The sequence below is a fragment of the Microplitis mediator genome, chromosome 8 (assembly GCF_029852145.1).
Source record: "Microplitis mediator isolate UGA2020A chromosome 8, iyMicMedi2.1, whole genome shotgun sequence".
NCBI lineage: Eukaryota > Metazoa > Arthropoda > Insecta > Hymenoptera > Braconidae > Microplitis > Microplitis mediator.
Genome location: NC_079976.1, coordinates 9,576,623 through 9,598,510, shown reverse-complemented (window position 1 = coordinate 9,598,510; position 21,888 = coordinate 9,576,623). Strand labels below are relative to the sequence as shown.

At 30.2% G+C, this 21,888-nt stretch overlaps 2 protein-coding genes across 5 annotated transcripts in view; both read left to right on the top strand.

Annotated features, from left to right (window-relative positions):
* Positions 1–10,781, top strand: part of LOC130672838 (uncharacterized) — a 117,152-nt gene extending 106,371 nt beyond the window's left edge. For all 4 annotated transcript variants that reach the window (XM_057477598.1, XM_057477596.1, XM_057477597.1 and 1 more), the window contains exon 6: positions 8,690–10,781. The gene's annotated coding sequence lies outside the window, so the exon portion shown is untranslated. The remainder of the gene's footprint in view (positions 1–8,689) is intronic.
* Positions 10,782–12,644: 1,863 nt separating this feature from the next.
* LOC130672841 (uncharacterized) lies at positions 12,645–20,770 on the top strand. Its single transcript, XM_057477601.1, has 7 exons — positions 12,645–12,803; positions 15,102–15,802; positions 15,968–16,112; positions 17,638–17,775; positions 17,865–18,133; positions 18,211–18,416; positions 19,939–20,770. Exons 2-7 carry the CDS (start codon positions 15,122–15,124, stop codon positions 20,720–20,722), a joined length of 2,223 nt encoding a protein of 740 aa, XP_057333584.1. The 5' UTR covers positions 12,645–12,803; positions 15,102–15,121; the 3' UTR covers positions 20,723–20,770.
* Positions 20,771–21,888: the final 1,118 nt, after the last annotated feature.

Below are 21,888 nucleotides of genomic sequence, written 5' to 3'. Positions count from 1 at the left end.
TCCTGTACTCATTAGCTCTCCGTTTATCCGGCGGGCAACCGCGTACGTGTAACGCTTTGGCGGAAGGATCGATCGACGCGTCCAACGACCCTTGATTCAATGCACTCTCCTCTTTTTTATCCTCCTCATTCTTGTTATTCTGCTCCCGCTGCTTTCAGCCTCATCATTCCCATTGTTTTCACCTTTTACTCTCCCCTTTATCTCCCTGGTCCCTCGATCTCTCAGTCAAAAAAAAAAAATTCCTGAAACCCGAAAATTCCTTTTTTTTTTAGTTCTAGTTTTTAAAAGGACTTGAATTTAGTAAATAATATTTACAGAGGTAAAAGCCTAGTAAATTTACTTTGAGTAGTAGTACAAACCATACAATAAACCGTCTGAAAGTCAGTCTTATTCAGTATACGCTCGAGTACCGTGAAATGCACGAAATTTTTTTCTTTCGGGCCCGGGTGTATAAGGGCTCGGCCGAGGCGGATGCGTACAGATGCATTATGCCAGAGTTGAGTTGAGTTGAGGTTTATTTTATTTTATTTTTAATAAATAAAAGGAGAGTGAGTAAGTAAGTGAGTGAGTGAGTGAATGAGTGAGTGAGTGAGTGAGTAAGTGAGTAAGTGAAAGAGTGCAAGAAAGAGCGAGTAAGATAAAAGTAAAAGGGCCAGTGACCTCACGAGAATAATCACCTTTTAGTATGTGCAAGGGCCCACGTATCCCGAGGATTTTTTACCGGTTACTTTTTATTTTGGCTCGAGCCGAATCGCCGGCTTCGCTTTCGGTAATGAATCCATTGTTGCACTCAGTTTATTTATTTTTTTTTTTTAACATTTTTATTTTAGTTTAAGAAACTTTTTCTGCAGGAAATGTTTGGAATATTTTTTAAATGAAGTAAAAAATAATAAATTTAACCGAAAAAATGCTACAGGAAATTTTTGTTAAAGCAAAAGTACTTGCGGTTTGCGGATAATTAAAACAAAACCATTAGAGTTTCGTTGGTTACTTTTTATTAAATCGAGACTATTTTCTGAGAAACAATAACCCTTAGAATTTTTTTAAGTATTTTATTTCATCTTGACACATAACAATAGACATGCATACTCATTATCATATATTGTAGTCAAGGGTCTGCACAATGACGCATCATATTTACTGAGAGCCTTCAGCAAATGTTTGTTTCTCTCAATAAAATAAAGTATTTTTTATACGTTTAGACTTAGCCCACTTACTTTTGTTATTTTAAATATATTTATCATGGGTAAATTTAAAATAAAGTTTTGTAACTAAAATTTTCCGTACAAAATTAGTAACGATAACTCAACGGTAGCCAAAGTAAAACTTAATTTTACCATCCACGGCTGCAGTTTTATTATTTTATTTTAAATAAATTTCATTTACTTGCTCGCGATTATGATAAAAAAAAAAAAATGAGGGCTGTCAGTATCGAAAAAACAAACAAACACCGATTGGGAAAAGAGAGAAAGTGGGATGAAAGTGAGATGAAAAAAAAAGTTTAATAAAGGGCAATAGGATTTACGTTAAACGATAAGTCAATAGACCGGCAAAAAAAAATAATTACAAGCAAAGTTATGACCAAGTTGATTTATTTCTTTATAATAAAAATCGATTTCCTCGTGTTTACATCGACAATAATCCTCATCACGGACCAAAACAGACGCCAGTAATGTTTTTATTTATAAATATCTCAAATCTTTAAATATATATATATATATTTATCGTTTGAATAAAAGCGGTCTACTTGACACCAAACGGCCTATCAATAAATAAAATAATAAGTAAAGTCTTGTCCGAACTGAGAGAGTTAGTAAAAGAAATTTAAAAATCGGCGGTTTATTTCAAAATTACGGCCCACTAACTTCTCCAAGTGTTAGATCCCATGTATTTATTCAATCAACTTTGTTATTTTATTAATTATTAAAGTACAGGTTTTCTATCAGATTAATAATTATTTAAATATATAATCTATTAAAGATGATAACAGTTTCGAAATGACGCTTTTGTTTGGAAGTTATTATATGAACGTCGCTCAGTTGGATAAAAGTTGTTCAGATTCATGTGGAAGTATTGATACTAAACGTCAACTTGAGTGTCAAATCTACAAATCCTTAAAAATTTTCAGTAACTTCTTTATACTATTCATGATCTCATATTCTGGCCCTTATAAATTCCTACAGAATTTTCTTAAAATTGCAAAATAAAATAATTAATTACTTATTTAAAGCGACCCCATCTTTCCCGGCTTTATATTATACTTAAATTCAGTAGCCTCAACCAAATAAAAAGTACCTGCCCATTAAGTTATTGGTGTATTGGCTACTTTCTCATCATTCACACTCAGTATAGATAAAATACATTGTTCAGCTGAGCGGAAGTGTAGACAGGAAGCGACAATGTGGGTGTAAATCGGGTGGTACGGTTACCTTGGGCTTTTACACACCAAAAGGTTGTCTCAGTGTATGATACCTTGCAAGATGAATAATAAAATAAAGTACAAAGAAATAAGCAACAAAAAAAAAAATAATGAAAGAATAGTGTGTGACTGAATAAAAAAGCAAAGGAATAAACAAATGCCATGTAAGTGTATAGTAAGTACATACTACATACTACAGACTACAGACCTGGGACCGGAGACTGAAGACCGGAGTTCGGAGTGTAAGTGAACGAACAAAGCTAAAAGCTACCCACACGTTTACTAGCTTAGTAATATTCATAACCATATGTGATGACGCTAAGGGCATCAGTAATTCAGCCGTTGGGACAATAGTAAACTCTATGTCGACACTTTTTTATAAATTTTATTTTTTATCTACTTGTTCTTTAGTTTAACATACTGCACATACTGAGTACATCCACCTACGAGTTATCTTTCCTCGATCGTAAACAAACATTTATATTTATATATACATATCCCAAAAAAAGTAAAATTTATTTTTTCTTTTATTTAAAAAAAAATGACTATAATAAAATTATTTACATCTAATCTAAGTTGAAAGAGAATATAGACATAATTGCAAATGTCGCTGAAACTAGCCAACAAAACTAGCAGATCAGTCAGAGGGGTATTCCAAAATTTTTTGACCTGACTGTACCCAACGCAGTTTCTTCTGCAGTAATAATTTCGGTCCCAGATTAAATAAAAATTTGCTACTCTCTTTATTTTTTAGGAAATATAAAAGTCAGCTACAGAGCTTAACAAATATTTCTTTTTTTTATAATTTAAAAGAAATTCTGTGTTTCCGGGCTTTATCTGACTTCGGCCCGCGTCGACTTAGAGACTTGAAATTTTCCAGTTATCTCTAGGAATGTCCTAGACACTGAGAAAAAAATTCAAAAGACCAGCGACGGAGTTTTATTGGATTTTTTTTTCGAAAAAATGACCGTTGTACCGGGCGTCAGCTGACTTTGGACCCGATATCTTTGGCCCGCGTCGACTTAGAGACTTGAAATTTTCCAGTTAATTGCAATTCATATACAATTTTTCACTATTCCGCCTAATGCCATTTATGAGAGGTTTGTTAGAACTTGAGGTTGAAACTATTTTCATTGAGTTTAATCATCGGTTGATCCGTAAGCAGAAGTTAAAACAAAAAAAGTAAATAAACTTGTGTAGTGTTTTTTGTTTGTTGTTTACAGATTATCTATATTCTCTAACTAATTATGATTGAATTGACTAAGTAACCACAAAATACCGATTTTAATACTTGAATTTATACTATACAAATTTAATTTCATGTTGATAGCAAATCCAAAGTTTTGTTATCGCTTTCATTTCTCAAAAATTAGTTTTTTTCCCTTGATTTTCTGTTTAGGCCATGATATCGACATAAATGATCATGGGTACTCTAGTGATAATAATAATTATCTTTTATTTTAACGATTTATTATAGAATTGACAATAAACACAAGTTTAACGTTAAATAACTTTTGAAGGAAATATTTTATCGAAAATTCATATGAGAACTTTTTTGTAGAGCGTTCAATTTCCTATCAGAATATGCTTTGATCAAATTTTTACTCTCATTTGTTTCTGAGAAAAAAAATTAAAAGTCAAAAGTCTAAAAATCTCATGTTATTTAAATGGGAAATATAAAATGATTTCGGCACAGTTTCATGTGAAAATTAAGAGTCTGTTTGTGTTGGATATTCTTTTTTAGGTCATAAACTAAAGATTCAGGGGGCGATCGGTAAATAAAAATCGATTTGGGAAATAACGGACTTCCTAATATACATATATTTTAAAACTAAAAAAATGTTTTTTTTCAAATGTTTGTTTTGCTATTGAGAACCGGAAAAATTGACTGAGGTAAAGAGGGCTACTGATAAAGAACAAAAAGTTTCCTGGGTTTTAAAATTTTTTTTTCAAAAATTTATACTGTTTGTAGAAAAAAAAAATTTTTATTTCTATTAGTGACCTATTCTACTTTAGAGTTGAACTTTGTCCAGTTGTCAGTAAAAAAAACAAAGACTTGGAAATAACTTTATTTTGTTTGGAAAATGGTGTCTCATTTTGCCCCATGTTTGCATAGATAAGTATGGAGGTGTTTTAAAATCACAAGTTGTTGGCGGGTTTAATGTTGATTTAAAAATGTTAATACAAGAAAAAATACTTTGTCATCTATTACCGTGACTTTGATGTACTGCAGCGAGGATAAAGGAAGGGACTGTTTAACTAATCCGTACATGGAAAACAAAACAAAGAAAAGTTAAGATGGCTGGAGAGACATAACGGCGTCCGACGCCCACGTTGGAGGATGTCACGTGTCCCGGTCGGTGTTTGTCAGCGTATATGATAAAAACAACGCGCGAGTTGAGGCTTTTATTTTATTTATTGTCGGCGATTATTATCGTAAAGAAATATATTTTTTTTTGTTTTTGAATTTTTGATTCAGAGGAAGGGAATTCGCGGTAATAAACAAATCAACCCACGTATTATTTGTTGAGTAGCCGGTGGTTGCATTTTGATGTGTGATAATTGATAAGGAAGACCTAATAGTGTTTGATAATTATCTGATTAATTCAAGTGACGTAGGGTAATCATTTCTCAACAGTCAGCTTATAATCAATTCATAACTTAAAAAAATGTTTCTTAAAAATTTTACTGAATGACACTTTTGCATAAAATGTCGCCACTGTTTTAAACATTTAAATACCTGATTAAAAAAATATAAATGCATTTGAATTACTATTCAATACAGCGAGTATTGATATACGTTTTAAGAGGGGCCACTAGTGTGGAATTTTGAAAAAATCAATTTTTTTTGCATATCTAGATAGTCTATTCCTTCAAAAATAACATACTAAAATTTCAAGTGCATATCTCAAATAGTTTTTTTGAGTCACAGCCATCTGAAGAGCAACCGCTTTGTCGGTTCTCGATAATACATTTTTCAAAATTAATGCAGTTATAATTTGAAGACAAATCATCTGATCGATTTGATTCGAATTGCAGCTTCTTTTATAAATGATTCTACGTACCATGAACGAAGGTTTTCCGATCAAATCAAAAATGTAATTTTGCAGGCCAAAAATCATCAAATTTTTTAATGAACCTACAAACGTATGTATAGGTAATAGAACTATATATACTTTATATTTCAATGACAATAATTGTTTTTATTTATGTCAGTTCACATATTTACTATTCTGTAACTAATTATTTTCTATAAATAGTATTTCGATGTGTTTTACATTTTAGAATTTTTTTTCGATATTATTTCGTTTCGTAAATTTGGACTGTTACAAACTTGAAGTTTTAAACTTTTAGTTTATTCATCGATATTTTTTTTCGACGAGATAGTCTAGTCGACAACTTGTCGGATATCGAATAAGTTGCATCGAAAAAATGTCTTTTGGACAATGGCTTTGGCCCCCGAAAAAAGAGCAAAGTCTAAAACAAAAAGGCGGGATATTTACAAAAAATGAAATTAAAAATTTAAAAATCAAGTTAATAATTCAAAAGTTGAATAAAAATTCATAATAAGAAAAAAAATTCATAATATAAAGTTAAAATTATGATTAAAAATAAAATGAGCGATTAAGGTGTGCACTTTTGGATTTTCCAATAATTCTTTTTGTTTGGATTCAGATTGCCGCCAAAGTATGGGAGTTATGCAAAAAATGTGCTGATATGAATGTGTAGAGAATTTAATTTTCTATAAAAAAAGTATTTTGTAATTTTTACATAAATCAAATATTTTCGACGTTATTACAATTTAAAGTAAATCAAAATAAATTTCCATGGCTAAACTTAAAAATTTTATGTCTACAAACGTTTAAATAACAGTAATAGCTAAACTATTAGAGATATGATAAAAATGCATAATAATAATTTTGTAGAAAATTCAATTTCCTAAAAAAAAGTAGTAAATAATTTCACCGTAACTTCAATACTTGAGCCGCAATCCGTAATAGAAGAAAAATATAAATGCAGGTTTTTATTTTAATCCATCTTAACACGTAATAAAAATAAAAATTAAATTTTAAAAAATGAATATTTATAAATAATAATGTAGACAGAAAACATAAACGTAAAGATGTACATAAAAGATGATACAAGTTACAAATGGCATGCGAAGCTAAAAGATCTGCAGGAAGATGATGATAATAGTGTAGCGTAAATTCTTTTTATTCTTTATATTTTTTTTATTTTTATTTTTATTCTCCTCAATCTCGTGCTGAGCGGAAGTACGATGGAAAATACTCAATTACGTATATACCGAATCACGCGATTTGTACATGCTAAAGTATCTCTTCTCTTCTCTCTTCTCGAGTCAATACTCAGTACTCAGTAGGTATATATATTTACAAGTACACTATGTATATATATGACGATACATTACATAAGAGTATTCAAGATCAAGGATATTATGTCGTACTTTCACCTGTTTTAACAACATTTTTAATACTCTTTAGATTCCAATCCCAATTGCGTCGCTAAAAGTTAAAATGCCTCAAGGTCCTCGTCTTTATCCGCGTAAATACCCATCTTTTATTTTTTATTTTGAGATTATGGCTCTAGTCTAAGAGGACAGAGGACACGGAGGATGTTGAAGACATAAAGGATGTAGTCGATGTAGTCTAATGGGGTCCCCGACACTAAGATAAAAATAGAAGGGTGGTGAGGTTTTGTTGGATTTACACAGTGGCGACGCATTTACATCTACATAATATATATATATATATAAATATATATATATAGAGAGAGAGAGAGAGAGAGATTGAGAGACATGGACAAGGACATAATACACAGCTCCATTATTATTATCCCTAGAGTATGGAGATATGATCGAAACTGTCGGTAATGATACACTGACACTTTAAATTGGTACTGAGTAGGGATCGTACTGAGTAGAAACTGGTTGTAGTTAGTTGTCTATAGTTTAAGATGGGACTTTTGATGAAAAAAAATTTAAAAAATGACTAGATTTATTGGAAAGATAATTTAGGTGCATAAATTTTTGGAAATTTATTGTGAAAAGAATGGAGATGGAAAATTGGGATTGAGTTCGGTGGAGAGATTCAACTTTTAGCTGGAATTTTTATTTTTGGTTTATTGATTTCTAACCAGTAGTTTTTGAGATACTTTAATTTTAAGGGAAGGAATTATTGATTTAAGGCAAGAGATCCAGTACCCGATTACTCATGTATTTGTATATCTATATTTGCTAAATTTGACTAAATATAGATATACAAATACATGGAATGATCGGATACTAGTTCCCTTATTGGGAACTAGGCTTTTTACCTCATAAGAAAATTTAAAATGAACATATAAAAATTTTATAAGAAGAAATTATGGTGATAAATTATGTAGATTAATTGGAGAGATCAGACATTTGGCTACAGTTTTCACAAATTTATAGAATTTCGATCATTAATTATTAAAGATATTGAATTTTAAACCGTCACTTATATAAGTATATTTCGCTTTTTTATTATTTTTTTAAATTTATAAGTCGAGGGATGAAAAACGAAAAATTTTTTATTTCTCTATCGTAAAAATCAGACTTTTAGCTACACTTCAAACTTTTCGACTTATTTTTTTCCAGGGTTTCTAAGTTATTCAATTTGTAAGCTGGGCTTTCAGAGCCAAACATTTTTTTTTACCAAAACTATTCATTTTCCGATGATTAGTGTCCAAAGTGACTTACAAATTACGCTTTGACTCAATCGAAACTTAGGCAGCTTGAATTTTTACTACTCATCAATTAATTTTCACTCTCCCCAACTAAAACTACAACCCATCTATACTCTCCTCAACTAAAATTTAAAATTTTAAACCTGTCGAAATTCATATCACATTTAAAATTTTCCCTCCATACTTTCCACCTAACGAACATCCTGAAACTACAACTCTACCGATAAATCTTGAAATTTTAATTTTCTCCCAGCCACTTGCGACATCTCTCGGCCTTTAGTAAAATCTTTTGACTCATCATTTCGTTTACCCATGGAGTCACTCCACAGTGAACGCATGTCCTTAAATTGACATCATAGGTCACAGGTCACAGTATATTGTAATACACTATATGTATGATGTATTGAAATACCTATATATGATGTCAATTTAAGGACATGTGTTCACTAGGTCCATTACCTTCATCATTATATTCTACATAAATATATGTATAAGTATATTGCTTATAATCATTAAAAAAAATTTTTATTTTTTTTGTTGCAGATTCGACCGACGAAGGGATGATGAAGGCAAAGAGCGGTCCGAATGAGACACTGACGGATCTCCAACGTCTTTTATTAAAATCAAAATTTCCACGTAGAGCTTAGCTTTCATACGCTGAAAAATAAAATCCACCCGCGCGCATTGTAATAAAAAAAAGCATACTTTAAACCTTGAAAATAAAATGCGCCGCGGAATTATCAAGAGCTGATAAATTAATATCAATAATTAGTTTACTGATAACGGAAGCGTCTAGAGCGTCCAGAATGCCATAATAATGACAAAGTTTTTTTTCTTTTTTTTTTTTTATTATTATTATTAATAATTATTGTTGTGGTTGTACTTAAGTCATAATTTTTTTATTATAAGACTAGTAATTTTATATGATTAGAATGCCTTCCAGAGTATCAGAGTGTTTTTTTTTAATTCCCGAGATTTTGTATGGATTTGTATGATTCTAAATAGACATATCGATTATTTTAGATTTATCATTTATTCGAACAAATGCACACCTCTTTCGTTTCTCGAGCTTTGATTACATTTCCAGGCTAAATTATCAAAGATACGAAAAAAGTCAATAAGGTCAATATTTAAGAGAATTAAATTTCCTGCAAAAAAGGTCCCTATCAATTTTTCAATTAAGTCCATAGTTTCGTAACTATCTCCATTTGAAGTATCACTCCAAAAATTTACCTAAAACCAAAACTATAATTTCCGAAAACTGGAAGTTTAAATTATGACTAAACTATCAAAGTTGGAAAAAATTGTGGATATCAATTTTATAGGAATAGGAAATTGAATTTCCTGTGAAGAAGGTCATAATTATTTTCAACCTGTCTATTATTTTAAATGTAAAAGGACTAAATACATGAAAACTGTTGAGGTGTGCATATTTATTTAAATCTAATTATTGATCAGCTTCCTCTTCGCTCTGTCTATAAAATACTCAAGCAACGAACGAGGAGAGAAAAAAGGCTGATTGTTTATTTAATCGTGGCCCCCGCTCATAATATTTTTTCTTAACCTTTAAATAAGATACAAAAAAAAAACTCGGGACCACTGTAACGATTAACGATCACGGCCATTTTTGGTATCTGGGCCTTAGTCTCATTTTGTGATTACTATATACATATTTTAATTAAAATACTATTATTGTAATAATTAATTAATTATTGTAGACTAGGCTAGGCTTTTTTTTTGTTTAAATTCGTCGTGATTTTAATCAGCGAACAATGAATTTTTTTATAATTTTCCATTAAAGGCCAGTCGATTTCGACTAAAAATATTTAAATAAAATCAACAAGTGTCCTTAGAAAAAAAAATATTTTTATTGAAATAAATGTACTGCACTATTGCATCGAGAGATTTAATTAAGTGATTTAATTATATTATTATAATTAAGTATTTATCGTAACAAGTGTTAGTTACGATGTTTTTAATATTAAAACATATGCATTTTTTTTTTATTATGTTTAGTTTTCTTCAATTTATTATTAATATTAAATAATTAATTAATAGTTATTATTATTTTTATTATTAATATTATTTTTTTTTTTACTTGTATGACGAAGGCACTCGGTCCCCTTTACGATCGAACCATTGTGTTATTAATCGATTTATCGGTTAATATTACGCGGGTGTTCTTTAATAATCTCTAATAGTTGCCACGTTGACTGGAAATTTTTTTTTCGCGGTTTTTGCGGTTTGGGGAAAAGCGGGACAAAATGGATCATTTGATAACCAGGACTTGTGGGTACTCGTTCGAGAGAATATTAAAAGATTTACCTGATCCAGAAGATAAATTTTGAAAAAATAAAAATTTTTAATTTTTTTCAAAAAATTTAGAAAATTTTTTGTTTCTACAAATTTGGATTGTGCTCATTCTTTTGAGAGTAAATTAACTTACTGACTCAGCAAATAAACTAAAAAAATAAAATACTTTTAAAACTCGCCGGTAACCAAGTACCCATTTTGCCCCAGCTTTTAAAAAATACACTGAGAAAACAGTTTATTTCATTCAAATAAATAGATTTATTTTAAACTATTGAGAAGTATTTATTTTATATAAATAAACTTTATTCGATTGAAATAAATATTTAATTAAATAAAATACTTTCGTCAAATTTGACTAAACAAAATCGTTTATTTCATTCAAATATTCGCAGAAAAAAAGGATTTCTTGGCGCAAGAAATTTTTGTTCGCTCTGAGAAAATTTTTACTTGTCCTAAGTGATTTTTTGCAGCATGAAATGCAAGCGAAAATTTTTTGGGGACGAAAAACTTGAGCCAAGAAAAACTTTTTTTGTCATATCAACCGCGAAAGTTGAATTTTCAAGCAACATGCAGAGGGCGCAAACTATACGATTTCTGGCAATCAATAGTTTGGTTAACTTTCCTCGAACTTGTATCGAAAATTAACTACTCTCTCTCTATCCGTCTCTACATTCCTACACGACTTGAAACATTTTTGACTGTTTCTCTCTCAAATTCAACTTCCGCCGTTGATATGACAAAAAATTTTGTTCGATACTTTATGCTCAAAGGTAGGAACCCTGACAGACTTGAAGTGCAGGCACGCGTTTGAGGCTATGGATAAATTCTCATCAAGACCTCGTACTATATCCGGTCTTGGTAAGAAATCGCCCATAGCCGCAAACTCGTGACATCACTTCAAGCCGTCAGAATCCCTACCGTTCCGCATACGTTTCGAAAATAACTATTTGGGGTGAGAAGAAATTTCTTACGCCAAGAAATTTTTTCTAGTCCTAGGAAAGTTATTGTTTTCATTTCACAATGTAAAAATTTTTTTTTCTGTGTATATTTTTTTATAGTTAACAAATTGTGTTTGAAAAAAATACACTGCGGCTTGCGGCGTTACGGTTGCCATCATCTAAATAAAGATTTGTCGAGTATAAACAAATCTTTATTTCGTTCAAATAAATGCTTTCAATAAACGGCATCTTTGCCTTAAATAAATATTGATTGGGTCCATTCAAATATGGGATTTATCCGCATGAAACAAATCTTATTTGGCTCAAATAAATTGTTCTTTCAGTATCAATATTCAAGTTTTCGTGGTAAAAGAGATTAATCGTAAGGGTTGAGGATCGTTGTGCCTTCGAGAAAAATGATCGTCAATATTATATTAGTTAAGTAATTAAATAAATGAATAAAAAAAAAAAAAACAAAATTAACTAAATGATTTATCTTAAGATTAATTAATTTAATAATTAATTAATCAGAATTATTGATTAATGCATAAGTATAAATAATTGCGAGGACCAAACTTTGTTTTGCGATTCCTACTATAAAAAGCAATTGTTCAATTTTATTATTATTATTATTTTTATTTTATTATTTTTTTTTTTTATACTTTATGTATTTGCTTAAATAGTTATTAGTTATAAAAAAAAAATGTGTACTCTAATTGAGTGTTGCAATAAATGACAATGATATTAATCATCGCTTCTAATTATTTTTTAGACAATTAATTTCTAAAAAAATACCTAATTAAAGTTGATTCATATTTTTTAAATTAATTATTAAGTCAGTAATTGACTTTAAGTGATAATTTAATTAAAAGATTCCGAACGTCATAAATTTATCAATCACTCGAGGGCTAAAATTGAAAAAAATTTAATTAGTAAAATAAGTAGATGTCGAAACTTTATATATATTTTTCAAGTTCTATAATTGTTATTATTATTATTCCTAAATATATATGTAAGTATAACTTGATTCGTAAAAATTTTTTTATCATGGACTCCTTAAAACTTGGGTTTTCGAGCAAGAATTTACTGAAAATTTTATTTCCTGTTTACTAAATATTCTAAGTTTACAAACAAAGAAAAAAATATGATTTATTTCATGAGATATTTATGACGCACTTGTTTACTGCGTTGTCTCCTTTGTTCTCAAATAACAATTACTATCATTATTATTTTTATTATTAGGTTTTATAATGACTAATGGCTTATCATCTTTTGAGTAATTAACGAGTAATTAAAGTGTGTGTTGAGTGGATTCAATCATTATTAAAATATATAAACTCGCATTGGTTGTCGTGTCCAATCACTGTTTATACGATTCTGCCACGTATCCTCATACCCATTCTCAGGTACGTCTATTTAATAATTATAATCAATCATCATTATCATCATTATTATTGTTATGCTAAAACAGTATAAATTAATTATTAACCCTCGACCTATAACGTACACTTTGTAACTACTATCCAATACCCTCGAGCCAAAATTCTTCATATTATCCGGGCCATTACCGAAATACATAACCTACGAGCGGATAAATTAATGGCTATAACCTATTTTGTTAATTAATACATGACAATCACTGAAGAAATCGATCATCTCCAAGTGGCAATTAGATTGTTATTAATCTGATAGAAATCTATGAGTGTAAATGTAGCAGCCATACGACAATTTTTTAATTACATATAAAAAAAATAAATAATTAAAATAATTAAATTTTAAAAAATGCGTATACTGAATTTTGAATTTTCTAAGCATGCATTTTTTTATTTTTATTTTATAAACATTTTAATTTATTATTTCAAAGTTTTGATAATTGTCAGATGCCCGCTAGCTCTCTACTATCATCAGAAATCTTGGAATGGAATTAATTTAGAAAATACGAAAGTTGATTAAACAAAGCCCGAAAACTTTGAGACTTTAGTAGGCTGTAATCTTTTAAATAGAGTGCTGATTTTTAAATTTCTTTTATTAAGACCATTCTCAAACAGCCCTCATTTTTTAAAAATATTCAATGACTTTCAATTATAATGACTATATTAAAATTTTGATAATTGATTAAAAAAAACGATAAAGCATTAATTAAAAATCGGTCTATCGTTGACCCTGCCGGCCAGCCCCAAAATTTCCCGCTGTTTTCGAGCTCAAGGAGCTCGAAAATACTTTTGTATGCCACTGTTTTCGAAAAAAAAACGTTTTTTATCATTTTTTTCTCCAACGATATCTCTCGAACGAATAGACCGATTGAGACGGTTGAGGTGGCAATCGACGCGTTTTATTAAGTTCTTAAGCTGGTCAAATTTTAAGTTCGATTTATTAAGTCGTTTTTGAGATATTTTAAAAAAACTAAAAAAATTTTTTTTTTCAATTTCTTCGACAACGGTTTCTCTTGAATAAATGAACCGATTTTGATGGTTGAGGTGGCATTCGATGCGGCTTATAAAGTTTTAAAGCCCAGTTGATTTTGGAATCAATCCACCGAGCACATTGAAAGTTACCCAAAAAAAAAATTTTTGAAAAAATTTTAGTTTTGGAATGTCTCCGAACGCACCCTACCGATCAAGCTCAATTTTTCACAGCTTCTAGATATTAACGAGCTGCGTCAAATGACACCTTGACGATCATAATTGGTTCATCCGTTCAAAAGTTACAGGTATTTACATACACGGAAAGAAAATTATGGAAACTGTTCCCATAATTTTGTGAAATTTTTTCCTATACCATCATAGGAATTACGACCATAAATTATGGGAGCAGTTCCTATAATTATGGGAATGATACCCATAACGTTATGGGAATGGTTCCTATAATTTATAGGAATACTTTCTATAATATTATGGGAATCATTCCCATAATATATGAGAACTATGCCTATAAATTATAGAAACCATTCTCATAAATTATAGGGACAATTTCCATAACATTATAGGACCTATTTCTATACCATTATGGGAACTATTCCCATAATATTATGGGAATGGTTTCCATACTATCATGAAAAAATTAATTTAAAGAAAAGTGTGGAAATCACTTCTACAATACACAGAAATATTATTAAATATAAAAACAAAAATTCGAACATTGAAAAAAAAATTTGCATTTGACAAAAACATTAAAATTTTTATTTTTTAAAAATAAATTTAGCGTCGAAGACACTTTATTTGAATCTTTCCATATCATGAGGGAAATTTCTACACTATTTTGCAAAAAAAAATTTTTATGATATTATGGGAATGGTTCCCATAACAGTATAGGAACTACTCCCATACCATTATGGGAATGGTTCCAATAATGGTATAGGAATTTTACCCATACTATTATAGGGATGGATCCCATAATATATGGGAAGCATCCCTATAATAGTATGGGTACAATTCCTATACAATTATGGGATCTATTCCCATAATGCATAGCAAAACTTCCCATAATTTTCTTTCCGTGTACACTCGGACATCATCGTGAAATTAGTCAGAATAGCTTCTTCGAACCTCAAAACGTCAAGATCTGATAGAAATTCGATTTTCTAAAATCGGACCGAAACCAATAACTTCCCGAGTTTTTGAAAATTTTCAATTTTCTTAGCGGGAAGTTAAAAATAGACGAGTTTTTTGAATGAGTCTAATATATATAAATGTTTTACTTTCTAGATTAAGAAACTGAGTAAAAAATGGTGAAACTAAAATTAATTTTTTTAATATTTGTCATCATCAATTGCCACCAATCAAATGCATCTGTGAATCTATCGACGATGAACGAAATCGGCGGAAGGATCAAAGACATTGTCGTCACAATAAGTAACGTAGTGGCTGGATTTAAAAAAAAGCAGTCTTCACTCAATCAACCAATATCTGGAAATCATTCATCAAATCCTATACTGCCAGATAAATACCCAAAGCACCCGCTTGACCATCAGGTGGATCTAACTAACAATTTTATAGCAGAGGAGAACCATAATGCCAGCAATGCTAATAAAGCCATGCGAAAAATGTTCTTCAAAGCAAGACTTATTTCAAACAACCTATTCCACGATACTGACGGCATTGAGAAACAGCTGGGCGAACATATAAGAAACATTTTTTTGAAATTAGGTACAAATTGCTCTGAATCAAAAATTTCAGAAATACATGACTGCGTTTTCAAAATAAATGAATATTACAAGTATTTTATGGTGTATGCTCACCCAAAAGTTCAAATTACGATTTCCGAGATAAGTAAATTCGTCAACTCAATCCTGTCCATCGGACCCGATAGTTTATTGGAAGCTGTCATCAATTTAAAGAGTTTTTTTGAGCCATCAAATTCGGCTCCCATTTACTTGGAGCTTTTAAAATACTTACGCAATCCCCAGGTAATTTATTTTTTATATTAATTCGTAGTTTTAACTTGTATTTTAAAAATGTAATACAATTAAATATTTGTTCAACTTACTCGGCTCACAAAACCGATGTATTATCCCGATAATTTTTTAAATATTATTTTACTGATAATTACAATAATAAATTTAAATTCTTAGGTATCTTCGTTTGGTTTTAAATGTGATAATGAAATGTCGATACAAGAAGAAATAAAGGCTGTTTATGATTTAGTTATTTTGACTGAGTTGAAAGCATTTACGATGATTGTATTTGCTCATAAATATCAAGAGCTTATGCTACACGGTAAATATGTTATAATATATATATATATATATATATATATATATATATATATATATATATATATATATATATATATATATATATATATATTATGATTATAAGAATAAGAAAATTTTGTTCCAATACCTATGAAAAAAAATCGATGTGCGAATCCAGCCTGGATTCCTATCTGGGTTCCCACATAGCGTTTTCGGATGGATTCCCCAAATGTGCCCAAATATTACTACTAAATTTATAATATAAGCAGAAAAAAAGGATATCTTGCCGCAACAAAATTTTAATTTGCACCAAGAAATTTTATGCATTATCAATTAAATACAAAAATTGTCTTGAAGTGAGAAAAGATTTTTTTGGTCAAGAAATGATTCCTTGCACCAAGTAATTTTTTCTAGTTTTAAATAAATTTTTGTTTTCCATTCACAATGCAAAAAATTTTCTTGGGGTAAGTAAAAATTTTCTTTAGGCGAGTAAAGATTTTTTGAGTCAATGAATTCTTTTTTTTTCTATACACACTTTTTTGGCTTTGAGAAGCTTTTTAAAACCAAAAGGGAGTATAAAAATCTGTCATTTTGGAATAAGTAACGCGATACAAATAATATAGCTATATATTCAGTGATATTCAGTCCCCTGGTTAAAAATACTGATTGAAAAGAATTAAAAATGATGAAATTCGAATTCTTTTCAATAATTTCAATTATTTTGTTTGTATATATCGCTATACAGTTTGCATGGAGTGGCCGCTTCTCAATTCTTTTCAATCAGTATTTTTTAACCAGGGTCATATTTAGTGACAGAATAAGTAAAGTATTAATTTATTTAAAGAAAATAAATACGATCGTCTTTTTTCTCGTGTAATTTGAATGTAATTCGAATGATATAGATGAATCTATTTATCTCAATACTTGGCAATTAAAAAGAGTTTAATCTATGAAAAGGCACAAATTTAAGTCAAGACCTATCTAATGATACCAATTTCAATAACATTAGCTAATTCTATCATATACTCTCTAAATTTGAAATAGTTAAATTTTCACTGTTTTTCCCAGTGATCAACTAATTCACTGGAAAAAAGTGAATTTTATGTATAAATAGTGAAAATTTTACTTTTTACACAGTATATTTATAACATTACTTTTTAAAATCACTGGGTAAATAAGTGTATATGCACTAATTCCAAGTGGTCGACTTTTAGCTGTGGCTAATAGTGAATATACACTGTGAATTAGTGATAATTCACTATTTCAGGTTTAGAGAGTAGATTTGGCGTGAACAAGATTTTCCTTATTCTCTTAATAATATAGAGAATCTTATCACCATACGAGATGGAAACTGTTACCATAATGGTGGGAATTGTTTCCATAGTTATGGGAACTTTTCCCAGAAAGTATGGGCCTGTATCCTATAATTTCAAGTAATTATTACTATAACAATATGGGATGATATTTCATAATCGTACTAGAAACGGTCACTGTAAATTTCTCTCCGTGTAATAAAAGTGAAAATGAAAAAATTTTTTATTTTGTAGTTGACGAAAAAGATGAGTTAAATGTGGAAATAACACAACTCGTACATAGAATGAGTAATTATTTACAAGGTTCTAAACGTATTACTTCATTGGCATCACGTGAAACATTACGATGTGATCCTGAAACTCATTATCATGGTAATATATTATAATAAAACTATAAATGAATAACAAATTATTAAAAAATGAGTTAAAAAAAATAATAAATTTCAACTATTTATTATCAGATGTAACTAGCTTCCGATTGGACAATTTATTTGGACTGTATTACCTCAACAAAAGACAATTGGATGCCAATTGCGAAGCTTCGCACACAAATCGTTCTACTAAAATTGTAAATCAAGATATAAAGAGAGATATACTTAGTAGTGTTGAGTGCTTGGACGAGAGTTACAACAGAAAAAATTTGTTGATCAATAATTACTGTCCAAAATGGAAATGCAATGGAAGGCTACATGACTGTACTGTTGCTGAGAAGAAAGCGTTCTGTGAAGCTGTAAATACTTTATTTAAATACTTAATTATTCATCATTTTTTGATAATAAGATAATGAAAGTGTGTGTGGTGTTTCAGAAATTAGGAACCGGAAGAAGGTATGAGTGGATTGACAACGGATCAAAAAAAACGGTGAGAGAAAACTGTAATGGACGTTATATTGATACATTAGAACAGGCCAGTTGTGATAATTTGATCTGTCAATGTTCTGAGGAAGGCGCAGAATCTTTCGCCACACGTGCAATCAGTTTGATGCCACAAATTGCTGATATTAATAATAATATGTAAGAATTTTAGTTATTTATTTAATAGCTGGAAGAAAAAAGGCCCGGGTCAAAAATAAAACTTGATTTAGACTTGGTTTACCAAGTCGAAGTTTGGAGCCGTTTTTCACAAGACAAACTCGACGTTTTTTTACGGAGATATGAAGTACATTGAGTTTTCGCCTTGGTTTAGACTTAACTGGCTTACTTAATCACGATTTAAAACGAAAAAGATGAAATCAACTTGCAATTGACTTGGTGTAGACTTATTCGACTTAAATTAAAAGGCGAAAAAGTCAAAACTACACGGAAAAAAATTTACTGTTGCTGCAACAGGAGGCAGCCATGTTGCAGCAACAGGATTAATACTGTTGTTGCGACTTAATAGTAAAATATCATTACACAGTAAAAAATTTTACGTCATTGCGTCAAAAAACCTAGTGTTAAAAATTTTTGTGTTAAATAATTAACACTTTTTTGTGTTGATTTAATAGAATAAATGTAAAATGTACACATAAATAAGGTGAAGCGAGCCTGAATCAAGTTTTATTTTTGACCCGGAGAGCGAAGGAGAATTTAAATTCTTGATACGCGTTCAAATTAGTCAGTACTTTGATTATGGGGGAAATTATTAATTTATTTGAATTATAGAATTAGTCGGTGTGTTTTGACGAGACAATTGTCAGAGTGATCAAAATTAAAAAAAATGATTTATTATTGGCCTGATTGATGCTATTACTATTATTATTATTGTTATTGTTGTTGTTGTTGTTGTTGTTGTTGTTGTTGTTGTTGTTGTTGTTGTTGTTGTTGGTATGAAAATTGGGATGAAATAATTGTCTATTTACTATTCGTCAAACAGTCGCAGTAGACAACTGGCTACTGATTTAACATCTCACCCGGTTATGAGAATACAAATAAACCAAAAATACGGACATCCACTTGAAAATAGTCAGAACAGCTCCTTAGGACTTTAAAAGGTCGAGATCTGTTCTCGGTTTTTGATAATCGAACCGAAACCAATAACTTCTCTTTCTTTTTTTTTTTATTTTTAATTTTTTTGGCGGGAAATTAATAAATTATTCACAAATAGTACGATTATATTTTAAATAACAAACTCATCCGTTCGATTTAAATTATTATTTTTAAAAAAGAGATCAGTTTAAATAGATAGGCCTTTCATCCCTATATTTATTATTATTTTTTAAAATACTGGGACACTAATAATCAACCATCTATTGGTAATTGTCGATAAGCACAAGCAGTGATATAAAATCACTCAAATGTATATTTTTCTGTGCGATTCCTTTTACCCCCTGTTTTTACGCTCTATCGATTTTAATAAAATTTCGATCAGTCTAATAAAATTAAAATCCAAGACAATCAAATTCATAGTTAAATATTCATAAGTCAAATAAGTTTCCATTAGAATGAGTACCCATGTCTCCATATTTAAATTTTTTCAAAATTATCTTTTTTATGTTACAATTAGAAAAATAATAACATAATATAAAATTAATAACATTAATAAAAAATTAAATAGGGTGATCACGAACGTTCGTTTCCAAAAGAAGGACAACATGGTCCACTTGCAAGCTGAACAAGGTCGTCTTATGCCAGGAGGTAAAATCGATAATTTCACTCGCAACTGGATTCCGCTTAACGACCTGGTCTATAAGCAAAATACTGCCGATGGTTCGTTTTGGAAGCGTGAGGGAAACGTACAGTCGCCGTTGATCTACGAGTTGGACTACACTTATCTCCGTCACGATAATATTAAGCTCCATCTTGACGACGTTATTACTTCCCCCGACACTATTGTGACCGGTGTTCGGCTCAATTACATGGCAGGATATCCATCCAACTTTTCAAGTCCATTAGAACTTCAAATTTTTGTTACTCCTTACGATTACTATCGCGGAACTCTAGAGCCACGATCATCAAAACCCTCGATGTGGCTCACCACCGGTAGATCATCTGAAAAATCTGCTGATTACTTTCGAATGAGGACTGAATTAAACCTCTCCCACTCCGATGATCCACTAAAAGCTGATACTAAAAACCACTTGGACTCGTATCCAAACCAATTTATTAAATTCCAAGTTACTGATTATCAAAAAGATTTTGGACAACTGACCATCCCATACTTTGACGCTCGTCCAGCGGCAATTTTAGGCGACAAGGCACTCAGCGGAATTGGATTAGCTCATCGAGGATCAAAAGGTTACGGAGGATTTTTAGTACCAAAATTAATCAATGCCGATCATTCACAATACATTAATTTTACTCTCACTCAACAACAAATTGATGATTTTAAACGTCATTAATATTGTATTTTTTTTTTAAATTAAATAAATTTTTTTATTATTTGAAAACCATTTTTTTTACTCTTGTAGTTTATTATTTTTTTGATTTAAAAAAAATCTTAATAACAATAAAAGATACGAAAAAAATTTTGATAAAGAAAAACTAAAAAACCCCGAATCGTTTGCTGAGTTACGAAAGTTAAATTGAGACCAATAAGTTCCTTCTTCATTTTTTTTTAAATATATAATTTTGACAGCGGGAGGGTTGAAAAAAAATTTTTTTTAAATCTGTAAACTGGCTGACCCTGCAGACCAACCCTAAAACTTTCCACTTTTTTCGAGCTCAAAGATGTCTTTTAATACATTCGTATTTATTTTAAACTCCAACAAGCGGTTTTTTAATTTTTGATCGCGATTCAGTTTAATGAAATCAATGAATTCGAACAAAAATCAATAAATGCGATTTAAATAGAAAGTTCAATGATCATTAAGACTCGAGTTTTAAATCAGATCAGAGCGATTGCCATCAACTTATGGAAATGTCAACTTTTGCGGCCAACTTGGCGACAAGTTGCTGCAGTAGATTGTCGTCAACTTGCGGCCAACTTGGCTATCAGGGATAAAACGACATGTTTAGTTGAAGACAACCAGTTGCCAGTTTGTCTTGCTTAAAGAATCCGTTAGTATCGATTGAAGATAATATAGTTTCGGGTCAAGAAACGAAAGTTATCCATCAAAGATATAAAATCTTTTAAGTCAAGAAAATCTGAATCAAGACAAGAATTTGTTGAAGCAAGATAATTGACTCTCTTCAGATAAATATTTTCTGGAGTCAAGAAAATATTTCTTGAGTCAATATAAATTTTCTATCAATGTACGTACATACATACATACACTCGAACATCCTCTTGAAAATAGTCAGAATAGCTTCCTAGTAAGGTAAGAGGCCTAGTACCCGATCACTCATGTATTTCTATATCTATATTTACTGGCTTTTACTAAATATAGATATACAAATGCATGGAGTGATCGGGTAAATAGTTCCCTGATCGGGTACTAGGTTTTTTACCTTACCTCAGAACATCGAGATCTGTTGAAAACTCGGTTTTCGAAAATCGGACCGAAACCAATAACTTCCTTTTTTTTTTTTTTTGAAAATTTTCAATTATCTTAGCACGAAGTTTAAA

What these genes read in the sequence shown, in the direction of transcription:
- LOC130672841 (XM_057477601.1), top strand. Translation starts at nt 15,122, where the DNA reads ATGGTGAAACTAAAATTAATTTTTTTAATATTTGTCATCATCAATTGC. An exon ending in TCAAGAGCTTATGCTACACG is followed by an intron (nt 16,113 to 17,637) that starts GTAAATATGTTA and finishes TTTATTTTGTAG; the next exon opens with TTGACGAAAAAGATGAGTTA. An exon ending in GCTGATATTAATAATAATAT is followed by an intron (nt 18,417 to 19,938) that starts GTAAGAATTTTA and finishes AAAATTAAATAG; the next exon opens with GGTGATCACGAACGTTCGTT.